This window comes from Hemitrygon akajei, chromosome 12 (assembly GCF_048418815.1).
Source record: "Hemitrygon akajei chromosome 12, sHemAka1.3, whole genome shotgun sequence".
NCBI classification, from domain to species: domain Eukaryota; kingdom Metazoa; phylum Chordata; class Chondrichthyes; order Myliobatiformes; family Dasyatidae; genus Hemitrygon; species Hemitrygon akajei.
This window is the reverse complement of record NC_133135.1, coordinates 85,739,308-85,754,989: the sequence shown is the minus strand read 5'-3', so window position 1 is coordinate 85,754,989 and position 15,682 is coordinate 85,739,308. Positions and strand designations below refer to the sequence as shown.

The 15,682-nt window shown below is 40.2% G+C and overlaps 1 protein-coding gene across 1 annotated transcript in view; it reads right to left on the bottom strand.

The window, feature by feature from the left end:
• Positions 1–15,682, bottom strand: part of astn1 (astrotactin 1) — a 2,716,024-nt gene that overhangs the window by 1,762,548 nt on the left and 937,794 nt on the right. The window contains exon 4 of the mRNA XM_073063618.1: positions 4,250–4,399. Within this exon, the coding sequence (XP_072919719.1) occupies positions 4,250–4,399 (150 nt within the window). The remainder of the gene's footprint in view (positions 1–4,249; positions 4,400–15,682) is intronic.

The following is a 15,682-nucleotide window of genomic DNA, read 5'->3' as shown; positions in this document are numbered from 1 at the left end:
GGTACACTCTCAGTGATTCAGCAATGGCTTGTTCTGCCACGTGATTCCTAATTGGACATTGAACCCATGAACACCACCTCACTTTTTTAGTATATATTATTTCTAATTTTGCACAGTTTTAATCTATTCAGTATACATATACTGTAATTGATTTACTTATTTATTTATTGTTATTTTTTCTTATATATTATGTATTTCATTGAACTGCTGCAGCTCAGTTAACAAATTTCACAACACATGCACGCAAGTGACAATAAACCTGATTCTGATTCTGAGATGATGCAACTGAGGAAAGCAAATAACATTACTGTGTATTTAATATTTCAGTCTTATTTGTGTAAAATTGTAAGTACTGGATTGTATATTGTTTAATTGTATGTGAAGGTACATGAATGTCATATGTCACAACACCACCATGTCACATTTGTGCATCTCACCAAAGTGAAAACGAAGTAGACACGCATCTCTCAATTCTCATGTTTTTCTTTCAATCTGTTTTGTTTTGTAGTTCAAAACAGTTATGTTGAGGTCATTTTAAAAGGTATCTGAAATTACTATCGACCTGCTGAAATGCAGCAAGATGTTTGAGGTTTTAAAATATGTGGCATGTTATTTTTCATTCGGAAGGAGAGAGGGAGAGAGATGGCTGAGTTAAAAAAAAGTGCAGCACGTGTTCAGAAGGTAAGAAAGATGATCAAGTTTTAAAGAAAGGCAGAAAATGGATAAAATTCATGAGTTCATAAAGAGTGAGTACCAGAAATGGCTGGCTCTCTTAGAAAGATGGACATGTTCCATTGCACAGCTGATAACTGGTTGGTATATACCGAGTTAATTGAGCATTATTTTGAAGCAAATGAAGTAGCCAATGAGAAAGGAGTGCCAGTTTTGCTTAGTATAATAGGTGGAAGACCATACAGTTTGCTTAGAAGTTTAACTGCTCTAATCAAACAAGTTGAAATGAGCTTTGCTGATATCGTGGAAGTAATGTTAGACTTTTTAAAACCAAAACCATTGTTGATTGCAGAATGCTTTGTGTTTCACAAGTGGAATCAAAAGAAGTGAAGTTCATTTCAGTAATGTGGCTGAATTGAAGAGATCGTCTGAGCATTCTCAGTTCGGTAATGGGCTTAATGATGCACTGACAGATTTGTGGAATCTTCCAAGAAAACATTCAAAAACAGTTCCTAGGCACAACTCTCATTTAAAGGAGCAGTTGAATGACTATGTCAATGGAAATATCAGCGAGAGATGCAACTGAGTCGCAGTCAGGAATGAAAGTGAGCTTGAACAAAATTGCAATGTGTAAACCAGTGGTTCACAAACTGGTGAAGAAGGACCCCTCGGTTAATGGCAGGAATCCATGGCATAAGGACATTTGGGAACCTCCGGTCTAAACAGAAACCTGCCTGGCCGAACAAATTGTATTACTGATGTGGCAGGGGCTCACATACACCAGACCAATACAGGTTTAAAGGTGAAACTCACAGAAAATGCAACAAAGTAGGACACATACAAAGAGCATGTTGGGCAGACAAAACTAAATAGACTGCACAGGGAAGAGACAAAGATAAAAAAAGATGACTAATCTGTACACTGTTGAGAAAAATTCTGCTAATAATGGTGTGAAAACTAAGAGGAGACAAGCAACATGGCTTACACCAGTAGGAAATGCCAATAATTGCAATGGAATTGGACACTGGCTTGGCTGTTTCAGTCATTTCACAAAATGGGTTTGAATGGCATTTCAAAGATGCTGAAATCTGGAGGTTGGAAAGAAATGGCAACAGACAAAGCAGTGTGAGGTGGCTTTCTAAAAGACAAAAGGAAATGGTGATATCAGACACTGTACTCACACATTATGATCCACATCATCAAGTGAAACTTGTCTGCTATACGTCGCCTTATGGTGCAATCATGTAGCATGTTATGAGTGATGACAGGGAACACCCTATAGCTTTGCATCATGTTCTAAACCACTGCCGAGAAAAATGCACAAAGATTGACAGAGAGGCCTTGAGTCTGGTTTGGTGTGTAAAACGCTTGAACCAGTATTTATATGGGAGAGAGTCTACCCTCATTACTGATCAGCATCCACTGGTGCCAGTTTCAATCCACAGAAGGTGTTACAGTACACACCTGACCGTACCATCTTCCAGGGTTTAGATGCTCTGACCACCTGAAATATAGATAGCTGGTTCAACTACTTTAAAGATTCAGGCCTGCCCTGCTGATTGACGGCCATGTTTTGGTGCCAAGATTTTAAAAATTAAAGAGCACATGAATTGTGGTTTGGTGTTCAATCATCAACTCTGCTTTTGATTCTTGTCTAGTGTCTAGTTTAGAATCATGTCCTCATTACAGTCTCATATAATACAGGTAGTCCCCGGGCTACGATCGAGTTCTGTTCCTAAGTCCGCCTTTAAGTTGGATTTGTACATAAGTTGCAACAGGTACATCCGGTATTATTTAGTGTCAGTTAGTCAAACGTTTGTCTTAGTATATAGTATATATTTTAACTTTCTATGCATATAATACACTTAAGAAACTATGTATTCCAATAATTAAACCACTGTGTTGCTTAGTAATAATTGTAGCTTTAATCAGGGCAGGGCCTTTCACATGCTCCATTACTCTCACTTTATCCCGACTGCAGCCTAACGCTTTTCACCAGTCAGGAGAGACATCATGAAGGCCACATTTCCAGAATGGCTGGAGCTCAAACGCTGAGTGAGGAAGCAGTGGCAGGAACCCAGGTCACCACCGAATCTCTCCAGGCCAGAAGATAGACTCTCACCACAGAGCAACCCACAGCATCACCCGACGACTCTGGCTCCTCCTTGTGATATTTGGTGGCATTTCACCTCTTTCTGTTTGCTTTACTATTTCCACTTTATTTTCAATTGTGATCGTTTTCCGTCAACGGATCCTGAGCTCCACCAGGTCCTAAAGTACACCACACTGAATTCCCTGGGTCCTAAAGTCCAGCGCACTACGACAGGTTAAATGGGACAAGTGGGGGCTGTGCTGACTGGAAAAGGGAGGGGGGAAATCAGGGTGAATCAGGGTGAAAATTTAAGCCAAATACAAAGTTACACACTCAACACAGTGTCAATGACAACAACTTAAAATGGCATACGGCGTTCTCCTCCGTCCGTTCGTAAGTACGAGTTGTTCGTAAGTCAGACGTTGGTAACTCGGGGACTGCCTGTACTTCAGCACTTGGGTCCTAACCATCCTTGCTCAGATCTTTCATCACAGTACAATTGAGCCTAATGTGGACCAGGCAGGGTATCGGAACCTCTCGTCAGCTGTTGCCAGCTACAGCAAGAAGATTTCTAGACAGAGCCAGGAGGTACACGGCCTCCAGGTCACCATGAACCAACTATCACAAGGAGGAGCCAGAGTCGTCGGGTGACGCTGTGGGTTGCTCTGCGGTGAGAGTCTATCTTCTGGCCCGGAGAGATTCGGTGGTGACCTGGGTTCCTGCCACTGCTTCCTCACTCAGCATTTGAGCTCCAGCCATTCTGGAAATGTGGCCTTCATGATGTCTCTCCTGACTGGGAAAGCCCTAGCCTAGGCTACCACAAACTGGGAGCAGAGGTCAGGGACCAGCCAACAAGAGAAGAATTCTAGCAATGTACAATTTGCCTCAATCCTTTATCTGACTGACAATTCATGACTGCACAGAGTAATAACAATGTCTTAAATCCTCCTTATTTACTGTAGGCTTCAGTGTGCTTCATTGAATAATGAGACATTCCTAAAATTTACCTTGAGCTCCATAGGAACAGTAGTGGACTCTAAGAATGAGAAGTTTATAAAAGGATACAGATTTGAAATCCTCTGAGTACTAGTATACATTTGATGGTCTGAATCCCCTCCTTCTGTGATCTCATGATATGTGAAAATCATGTGAAGGTAAACCCTACCGAGCATTCTGACAGTTTAGACTGATCAGCCAAGGGGTTAGCGTGCTAAGGACAAATGTATTAAATGTCTGTCAGATACAGTACAATGAATTACTGGAAAAGTTCGGATGGTAGAAGCTAACTAAGTCTTATATCACCATCAATTTGAATAAATAATGTGTAACGAAGTTGCATCTTTCAGTCTGAGTGACAGTGCCTTTTGTGATTTAAAGGTATGTTTCTTTAGGCCATGAGGACGTTCCATTATGTTGAAAACTGTGGAAAAAAATGTAAAGTTTTTCTTGCAAAGCCAACACCTGTGAGCACACTAAATGACTGACCTCTGGATTTACTTGTGAAACGCTTCCGTTGTCCTCCAGAGGTGCTGCGTGGGAGGAGAGCTGTCTGCTGGTGGCTGATGTCCACGGGGCTGGTGGCTAGGAAGTTCTCCTTGTATTTATTCATGAGCGACAACTTGGTGGTATCACTTCCTGTTGGGATAAAAAAAAATGAAGTTAACCTCTTACAATCTGAACATGTTCTTCCCACCACATCGAAGAACCAGAGCACAGAAAAGTTTCTCATTCATGCCTGAGATACATTCTATCAGGTAGACTATATAAGGTGAAATATTTACACAAAGAATTCATGAAGTAATGCCAATGATGTCACTGAGAAACTAAACACTGCAGATGCTGGAAATCTTAAAACAAGAGCAAGGAAAGCTGGAAAGACAACAGGTCAGGCAGCATCTGTGGAAAGAGAAGAACAGCGTTAATATTTCAGATTAATGAGCTTTCATCATTGATGAAAAGTGAGAAAACTTGTTGCTTCACTTCTCCAGTTCTGATGAAAGATCATCAAATTGAAGCGATAACTCTTTTTCTCTCCACAATTGCTGCCTGACCTGCTGGTGGTTTCCAGCATTTCCTGCAGTTATGCCAATGCTAATGTTGAGTTCCAGAACCAGAGTCAGGGAATTAATTTGCAACTTTTAGACCGAAAATTCAGATACTGAGAGGTTCAACTGTGCTTGCTCACAAATGAGACCCTAACATGCTAATCAACAGGTACACCATAAGTATATATCTGGAATTGGTGGCACTTAAATTCAATAGATTGAGCATCCTAATGTTATTGTGAAAGATATTTGCCTCTTCCTTATGTTTGCTAAGCTTGCTCCCTAAATAGCAGCTGCCATTTGAAAGGTCGCAGAGAGTTATAAGTAAACTTTCAACCATATTGCTTTGTTTAACTTCTGGTCATAAATGAAAGAAAGTTTTCAGATCTTAAAATGTAAATGGGAAGCAGCTTGAAGTTACAAAAGCACTCTGTAGAACAGCTTTGAATATAGGCTTTGTATTTTGAAGACGCTCTGTTTGTAAAGAGTCACTGCACTTCCTTTATCATTGCTTAAAAGTAGTTTATAAGACATTGGGTGGTTTAATTTGGGCTGTATTGAACAGACAGGCTGATTCTTAAGTTGCTTAGTTTGAGGTGGCTTGCAGAACCAAATGGATAATGTCATTTAGCATATCAATAACGGATGTGATTATAGTTGGAGGAGTTTTATGTGTTCAGAAGTTAGCTTTACAGCATTAATGGTAGCATCAATGGTAGCATCAATGTCACCAAAAATACCTCTAGACTATTTTGCTAATAAGACATCTGAGGAAATATCACTTGCTTGTGAAGTCACTGAAGTGGGAGAAAAGTGTATAAATGCAGAGAGCAGTTCAAGCTTAGGAATGGGGTAAAGAACATCAAGAAACATGGAAGAACTAGAATCCTTTCCTCCAGCTTTGGTTTCTATGACATACAACTTGATTGTCTGTATCTTTGGTAAGTCTTTTTAGTTTATAGGAATTGTACCTGTGTCTTTAATCCTTTATGCTTGAGAAATACTTAGTTCTTTGGAAAAGGTTTGTGTTTTAGAAATGGTTTGTAATTGGGAAGTGTTTAAGATAGAAATTCTCTGTGAGTTTTAAATGTGTTTTTAAGAGTGTTGTATGGATTTAGACATATATCACTGAAAATAAATGAGCTGTGTTTAAAACTAATTTGTTAGCTGGAAGTATCTTCCCCTTGGTAGGGAGAGTGGTCTCACCACTCAAAAAGCAAGTATTGGCAGCTGAAATTCACTGTGGAGGATCACAATCAGGAAAGTGAACTGGCTTTTGAAGATCAGGAAGTTACAGTACTATCTCCTTTTAGTGAGAGTACTCATGTCTATTTATGTTGATGGGACTTAAGGTCTTCATTTGAGTTTAGAACCATCACCTTGTCCAATATGGAATAATCAAGTCTGTTGGGATCGAAATTATCTAATTAATAGCCTGTAGGATTCTGAGGAAGAAAAGGGAAGCTGCTTCCTCCGTGTATGGATCTCGGACCAGAGAAAACAGACTCAGGATAAATGGTTAGCCATTTAAGACTAAAATGATGAGAAACTTTATCACACAGAATGTTTGGAAGGAAGGCTGTGAATACTTGAGTCTATTCAAGGCTCATATTGTTAAGATTTTAAGAGATCAAGAAAGTGAAAGGGTATGGGGATTTTCTGAGAGAGGGTCGGTTCAGCTGTATCTTTAATCTGGTTGAACAAATCCCTAACTATCCTAACTTGTTCTTCCAACTGTATTAAAGGACCTGATTACTGCACTCGAAAATATCAGAATCAGGTTTAATATCACTGCCATATGTCATGAAATTTGTTGTTATGTGCCAGCTGTACATTGCAATACATAAAAAGAACAGTAAATTACAGTAAGAAATACTGGTTGCTGGGGAGGCTAGTGCCCATTATGGAGCTGACTGAGTTCACAACGTTCTGCAGCTAATTTCGATCCTGTGAGTGCACCACATACCAGTTGCTGATGAAGCCAGTTAGAATGCTCTCTATTTTGCATTTGCAAAGACACCAGTCTCTTCGGTGACATTCCAAACCTCTTCAAATTCCTAATGAAATATAGTCGCTGTCGCACCTTCTTTGTGGCTGCAATAATATCTCCAGCCTCAGTGATGTTGAGATCAGGGCTTTGTGGAGGCCATACCATTGAAATCATATAAAGAAATCTAGAGTGCTAAGACTAAGTAAGATTTAAAAGTACAGTCGGCCCTCCTTATCCATGGGGATTGGTTCCGGGACCCCCCGCGGATATCAAGAAACGTCGATGCTCAAGTCCCTTATTTAACCTGCCTCAGTGCGAGTGGACTTTAGGACCCAGGCGAGCTGCAGACCCACCGCCCGCGGCTGCTGCTGAATCCACAGTGTTTCTGTTCTGTTGACGGAAAACGATCACGATTGAAAATAATGTGGAAATAATAAAGTGATCAGAAAGAGGTGAAATACCATCAGTCATTGGGAAAATGTTAAGCTACAGTCGGCCAATGATCGGAACAATTTTAAAGGATAAAGTGAGAATAATGGAGCATGTGAAAGGCCCTGCTCTGATGAAAGCTACAATTATTACTAAGCAATGCAATGGTTTAGTTATTGAAATACATACATTTCTTAAGTGTTTTATATGCTAGAAAGGTAGAATATATACTATATACTAAGACAAACGTTTGACTAACTGATGCTAAATAATACCAGATGTACCTGTGCTGACTTACGTACAAATCTGATTTAAAGACTGTCTGTACTTTAAATCATTTCTAGATTACTTATAGTACCTAATACAATGTAAATGCTATGTAAATAGTTGTTATACTGTATTGTTTAGGGAATAATGACAAGAAAAAAAAGTCTGTACATGCTCAAACAACGAGTCCTGGAGAGAGAACTTCTGGGTTTTCCTGATCTGCAGTTGGTTGAATCCGCGCATGCGGAACCCACGGATAAAGAGGGTCGACTGTTCAAAGATTTACATGACCATTGCAAAAGAGTGTAGGGGACCAGATTTATTGATTTGTTCTACAAAGGCCAACCACAGATATGGCGCTTTATCATTTAGAGAATGTACATTTTCTGCAATTACTCCATGAAAGGTTATATTGTTTTCTGAGTCAAGAAGTAACAGTTGATATTATAGAAATTATGATATTGAGTTATTAGTGTATATCAGCCTTCATATAGTTAAATAAGAATTGTATTTCACCAATCAAAATCTTTTTAATTTAGAATGGATCCATTTTCTTTTCAAGGTAAGAGGACTGCTTGTAACAACAGGTACAACAGGCCAATTAGTGGTACACTTGCTCTACAAGGAACTTAACCAACTGGAAATGAATTTGGGTCCCACAATTACCAGGTGTGAATTGAAGTCAGACATCAAAAGTCCTCATACTCCAATTATATTCCACTGAGCTTTACAGGGGTTGGTAAAAGAACAGGTACTGTGCCAAAGGAATTTCTTCCCAAGAGAGTGTACCAGGAATAATGTCTGGTCACTTGACCTTACATTATCTGATCTTTGATACATAATTTTATTCTTTTCAAATTACTTTACTATTACCATTCAAAATCTGAGCTCTACCTAGTCGGTTTTTAAAATTACAATATCATCAGAGTCTCTCTTAGAAGGAAGTGATAACTCAAATTCATAATCATAAAAATAAAAGAAAGATGGGACGAATTGGACATGATATTCAATGATCCTGGCTGATCCTCTAATTCCAGTCCAATAATCCATATGCCTTAATTCCCTTGGGTTGATGAATCTCAGTTTTACAATAGAGTAGATTAATATTTAAATAGTGTGAATCTAATAGATGTTGGTATTCTACAAAATTTAATGCACCTGTTCAAGAAACACAGAAAGTTATCATGCAGGTATATAGGCAGAATAACATTTTGGTACAGAATAGATGGGCTGAAGGGCCTGTTTCTGTGTTGTTGTGCTCTATGACTCCAGCAGCTGCGGGTATGGCAGGTAATTAAAAGTAAAACACTGCAGATGCTGGAAATCTGAAATTAACACTGAAATTCTAGAAGTATTTAGCAGTTAAGTCATCATCAAGGAGAGAGAAATGGAGTTAAAGTTTTAGGCTGTTGAAATTTACTCATTACTGCCATGTTGGCATAAAAGCTATACCTGGCATCTTCCATCTGAAACACTGATTTTGCTTCTTTTTTCCATAGATGTTGTCTGACCTAGTCAGTGTTTCCAGCATGTTCTGTTTTCACTGTAGGCACTGTGTGCTTGATTTGATTAACAGCGGGATTTAAAGGCAGGTACAATTACAACAGTTTAAAAAATGTTGTAAGAAAGTTTTTACGTCATGAGCCAAATGCTGGCAAATGAGAATAGCTTAGATTGACATCTATGTCGGCATGGAATAGATGGGCTGAAGAGCCTGTTTCCATACTCTATGAGTCTCTAGGTTAATAAAAAAAGAAAACAACAAATCTCCATTTATTCTAATCTCTTTCAGTGTTTACTGTTGAAGAAAATGTTAGGGTCATCTTCAGACCTCAAAGTGCAAAGAACCAACCATCAAATTAAGAGTGACTCACTGAACAGTCTATCAGTGCAAGACAAATTCAATTAGACTAAAAGTAACCAACTGATCAATACATCTAGTCCCTCAGGTTCCATTTAGTTACTCTCAGATAAATCAAAGGAATCCTTGAGAGCAAATGAAAATAAATGCAGTGAAGCTTTCAAACCGAAACAAACTAAATATTTTAGTTTGATGAAGAAACATAATTAAAAAGCAATCTTCACTTTAGAGGGCAGGGAACTATCCGGCTTATCAGTTTAATAAACAGACATGATGGGTGTGCAGTGTTCTCATGTAAAACAGGTAGGAAGTCATGTAGATGTGCAGATCAGCCATTGTGCCTTGCTAGACGTCTGCCTTAGATGAAGGACATTCAAAATGACTTCCAGAAAAAACTGTGGGGAAACTTGTAAGGTCAGAAGAGTCTCTCTGAGGTTCTGAGGAAGTGAAACGTATGCTAGCACATCCCACTAACTGAGAGTCCACACAGTTCTCTCAATGCATTCTGCTCATTCAGAGCTCCTTACAGAAGCAACCTCAGACCGATACCCACCAAAGACCCTAGTGCTTTAATGGGCAAAAGCAAACAGATCCTTAAATAGTTTGGGCTTCCCAAATTGAATTTGGAAGCAAGTCAGGTTTGAGTTAAGCATAATACCAAGTATTGCTTTTAAATTATTTTGCAATAGGTTCTGATCCAACTGTAAATCACCACTGAATTGTAAATGAGTTTCATTGAGACTCCCAAATCTATCTCCAAGATGGATAAATATTTGCTGATTTTTTTTAAAGGTAATAGCTGAATTGTGGTTGTTGTTGCCTGTGATTAATGATTTTCAGGAAATGAAGAAGGTAGTTCCCAATGTCAGTTTCAGGAATTTTGTTCAATATCAGAATGTAAGGAGATGCTATGAGACTACTTATCAACAACAAGAGATGAAGATACACTCTGAGGTATCTGTTAAGACAAAAGGTTAAGAATTAACTGAGCATATCATTGATATTGTTTAATTACATAGAAAACTGAGACTGCAAGGTTTAAATTAGCATTGAAATAAGACGATTTGACTTAAATCTTTCTACGAACTGTCTTCAGTGTTCTTGAATCTGCCCTACTTAATGAACAGAAATTACTACATCCACAATATGTTGTATAAAAATGAACAATTTCAATGGGCAGCAACTATGTTCAACCAACGATCCAGATAATCACCAAATACTGAAAATAGCTGAACTTATAAATTTCAACCAACATCCGCGAGAAGTTCTGAAGCATGCAACAGTTGATAAATTTTCCTTGAACTGCAGTAATCACACAATTTATGAAAGGGATATATTCCCAGCAAATGTTTCATTAGCAGAACTTCATAAATCATCAAGTCTGAGAAAATGCTTTATGGACTATAGAACTTTCCAATGATTAGGGGTGGGGTACTTTTATTAAAGCGAAACATGGCCTCATAAAGTTACATCACGTACCATGGAGTCATTTTCATTGGAGCAAAAATTCATAAATCAAACATCCATGTATTGAGGCAGTATTGTACTATCAGTCCCATTATCGAGGGAAATGGAGCAGACACTTGCCTGTGCAAGTTTCAGCACCACAAATTAAGAAAACAATCCAGCTGCTTTGGTTGAGAGAGAAATACCCAGAGCAACCGAAGAATTCATCTATTCGAATATTACCTAGGCGTTCTTTACGTGCACCTTAACTGGCAAAAGGTGTTTAAAAATCACAGTACTACAGTCATAGAGCATTATATTGTTCCAAATTTAAATATATGTCTAGACTATGTTTAGGAGTTTGAAGAGACCTTCTGTTTCAGACTCTGCAACACACTATTGGAGTGAGTGAGTGTGTGTGTGTGTGTGTGTGTGTGTGTGTGTGTGTGTGTGTGTGTGTGTGTGTGTGTGTGTGTGTGTGTGTGTGTGTGTGTGTGTGTGTGTGTGTGTGTGTGTGTGTGTCTGTGAGAGAGAGAGAGAGAAAGACAGACAGAGAGAGAGACAGAGACAGAGAGAGAGAACTGGCAAAGTTCAATAATTGTAAATAAAGTGGAAGCTAAAATAAGGGTATAAAGGAAAATTTGCTTTGATAGAGCTCTTCTCGTAAAGTCATATGAGCCCTTCAGCCTGTTGAATTCATGACAACTATGAAGCACCCATTTAAACTTGTGCCATTTTTTACTCAGAAACAGCAATGGGACCAAGACAAAATGAGGTTAGCTAAGAAATAACTTTAGACTAATATCATCATATAAATGTGATATACTATGGATACTGGAAGTCTCGTCAAAGCAAATAAGATTGGATATACTCAACAGAAGCAGCAGCACAAGACAAAAGAGGACAAGCTTTCACAGTCCAAGTCAATGACCTTCAATCAGAAAAAAGAAGTAAGGTAGAGATCCAAAACAAGCAGGAATGGAGAAAGGCATGGGGAAAATCAAAGAATGGGGAAAAGGAAAGCCCTGTGATAGGTAAAAGAAGACGTAGATGAGATAATTAATAATGAGATGCAAAAGTGGTGATATCGAGACATTGGAAATACAAATGACCTTTTACTCATCTTCGTAACATCTCACCCTACAGGTACCCTACACTCAGACTGCACTGAAAGATTCTCTTTGGATATCTCCTCAGTTCTCTACAGTAAAAGTCAGGCTCACAGCAGCCTGACTTGCCAGCAGGAGTGCCAGGACTCAAAGAAAGACAAAGGCAAATCAAATCAAAACCTAGAAATTGTCAAAATTAAACAGCCTAAGTAAACCCATATCTGCAAACATATTCAGCAAGTCATCTTTTCACTTGTGTAGTCTTTTCTCCTGTAGAAATGTAATAAAAATCAAAAGCAGCGAACACTCTGCTGAAGGAACTGTCCGGGTCTAGCAGTATCCATGGGGGGAGGGGGGGGGGAAGAATTGCCCGTGTATCAGATCAAAACTCTGCTTTACAACACTGATTGGTGCTCTGGTTTCTGGCATCTGCAATCTTGTCCCCATTTAACTACAGCACTGCGAAATCTCTTCAAGGTATGCTGACTTTGAAAATGTTTCCCCCCTTTTCCTGAAGAGAATTCTGCCAGCTCTCACTGCTCCCCATCTCCAGTTCCCGTGATTCTTTGGCTCTTCAACCACATTGCTACCAAGACTTACTACAGTTCTTTTCTCCCAGACTTGCCAAGTCCCTCCAAAAATTTGTTGCTCCAAATCCAGCAAATGCCATCTCATGTGTCTCTATTAAAAAACAAAAGTCTTCCTTTATTTCTGAGGGAGAATATACAAAGTGTGAAGCAAACTTTTCACTTTGACAATTGCTGATTGACCTTTTGTGAGCTTCCAGCATTTTCTCAAACATCAGAAAGTCTGCAGGTGCAGGAAATCCAAAGCAACACACATGAAATGGTAGAGGAACTCAACAGGCCAGGCAGCATCTATGGAAAAGAGCAACTGTGGTAACTTCTACTTTACAAAAGGACCACTCGACAATTTTATGGCCAAAAGAACATGTTTATCAGGGATGGCAAATGATATTTACAATACAGAGGCTTTCCGGTACCTCGTGCAGCATGGGTGGTGGAACTATACACAATGCATACCGGGAGTAAAACCCTGCCAACCCTGGAACCCGCCTCTTGTTACCAACAGCTTCCCAATTAGTATTAACTTACTTTTAATAATACTCACATTACGACACTTCTCCCCCTTTAAAATTTCAACATTCCGCAAATATAGAAGAACTGGGAAATATTTTTTTTTCTTTCCACTCTTTTCTATAAGTGTATACCTCAGATAAATACTTTGTGGAGATTTGTGATATATATATGATTATATGATATATATGTACAATGTCTGAAATACATCTTATGGAAATGTTTGTTTGATGATGAACTTCAATAAAAAAAATTACAAAAACAGTGGCATCATTTGCAACAGGTTACCAATACAAAACACCTAAAAAACGTGGCAAATTCAACATTCAATCTAACAAGAAAAAACTATCCAATCACAGATTCAGTTTGTCAGGAGGTTGGCGAGGGTGCTGTGATCTACGCACTACCCCTGGTGCCCCAGCAGGCACCACTGGTGAGGATGTTTTGGGTGGATCTGGTGTTGGGGACATGAGAGGGGTTTGTGTGTCTGTGTGAGAATGTCCATCCTCTTCAGGGGACCCCAAACCCTCTGCCAGCGTCTCTGTCTCTCTGGCAAAGTCACTGGTGGACATGCTTTCCTGGTGTGCATTAAGTGGTCATTGCTCCTAAACTGTTTTGGACTATTGAGCTTCTTTGAAATCAGTGGCAAGCTATTCTCAGTGTTATTGGGATAAACGCCATCTGCAGGTTTGCCACCTGGCTTGGAACGCACTGAAGAAGGAACGTTGGTTTTTGAAACCATGGCTCAGAATAGACCCAATTGTAAATTTTTCATAGAGTTCCTTGTTATAACTTGGAACTATCTGGAGTTCAACAGCAGGAAATTGCAATGCATTTCGAAAAACCTCTTGTGCTTGAACAAAGGTTTTGTCTGTTAAATCAGTCATTGATTTTGATGAGACATTCATTCTCCTGGAGCAGGTTCTCTTTTCTTGAACGGCTGCTCTCTTTAATACCACGAATACTCAGGCCAAGAAATCTTCCACTCAGCGTAGAGTCAAAGGACACCACATGGATTCCCAGGGGGCCGCCGCCTCCAGCAAATTCTACCTTCTTTGTCAAATCACTTAGAGTGCTTTCTGAATGCTTGTCTGGTGGTCCTGGAGGCTCTGTTCTTACATCGTCTGCGGGTGCCCTGTTTGCTACTGTTATGATTGGCTTCACATGCAGGTTCCTGTAAGTGGGATCATCAGGCTGAGATGCACCTTGCTGTAATTGGGCAGGTGTTACAAGAGCTGGGTCACTGCTTCGCCGTCCTGGAAGTGGCGTGCTGACTTTCAGTGCCGAGGGGGAAGCTTCAATTTCTCCTCTAATAGGCTGAAAAGCCACAAGCTGCACTGCAAGCTCACTCTCAAATGTGTCTGGACTATGTCTGTCACTCACATTTCCATCGGCGATTTAATCTGCACGCTGCACGTCTTGTTCTTCATATAATGCTACAAGTGTTTTGTCTGCCTTCAAAACTGGAACATTGGGAGCCACCCACCTTGAAAACTGGACGGGCCCAATGATGCCCAGCCCCTGTAAGCGTTCCAACTCCTCCTCGAATTTGCCTTTCATGGCATAGGGCACTGACCTGGGCTTAAAAAAATGTGGTGTGGCTTTAGGGTTGACATGGAGTTTCACGGTCACGCCCTTCAGTGTGCCCAGCTCGCCCCTGAAAACGTCATTATACTGGTGCAGAATGTCCTCCGTCGTGTGTGCATTCTTAATTTCATGCCAGTTGAGCTGGATTTTGTAAAGCCAATCCTGGCCCAAAAGACTGGGCCCACTGCTCTTAGCTATCACTAGCCTGGCTTCAGCCTTCTGACCCCCGGCTGAAATATCCACATGTAACAGCCCTAAATGAGGTATGGGCTGCCCCGTCTAGGTCCTGAGTTTGAGCTTAGATGGTCTGATAGGAGGCAGGTTGGACCCCCATGTCCTCCTGTAGGTCTCCTCACTAATGACAGATGCCGTAGCCCCTGAATCAATCTCAGACTTAATGTCCTTTCCCCTGACAGTGACTGTGGCATAATATGGTTCGGGTGGTCCCTCATCCGTTTCCACCCCAAACATGTTGTAGACACACGCTGCCTCCTCGTCTGCTTCTGCTAGGTGGTGTGTGGCTGCCTGAGTCTGTTGAGCTTTCCCCTGCCCAGGCTTAACCTTACCCTTTAAGCTCCTGGACTTTTTAGCTAAATGTCCCTTTTTGCTACAAGCATGGCAGACAGTATCTTTGAAATTGTAAATATTTGCATAGTGCGTCCCCCCACACCAAAAATATTTCACCCGCTTTGCCTGTTTACCAGTCTCCCTCCTGACTTGGTGCACTGCCGCCAACTGTAACCCCCGATATCTTTCTGGATTTCCCATTCCCATTCTGACATGTCAGTCCATGGCCTCCTCTACTGTCACAATGAGGCCACACACAGGTTGGAGGAACAGCACCTTATATTCTGTCTGGGTAACCTCCAACCAGATGGCATGAAAATTGATTTCTTGAACTTCTGTCAAATAAACCCCCTTCACCATTCCTCATTCCTGTTTCCCTCTCTCACCTTATCTCCTTACCCGCCCATCACCTTCCTCTGGTGCTCTTCCTCCTTCCCTTTCTTACATAGTCTTCTAACCTCTCCTATCAGATTCCTCCTTCTTCAGCCCTTTATGTCTTTCACCAATCAACTTCCCAGCT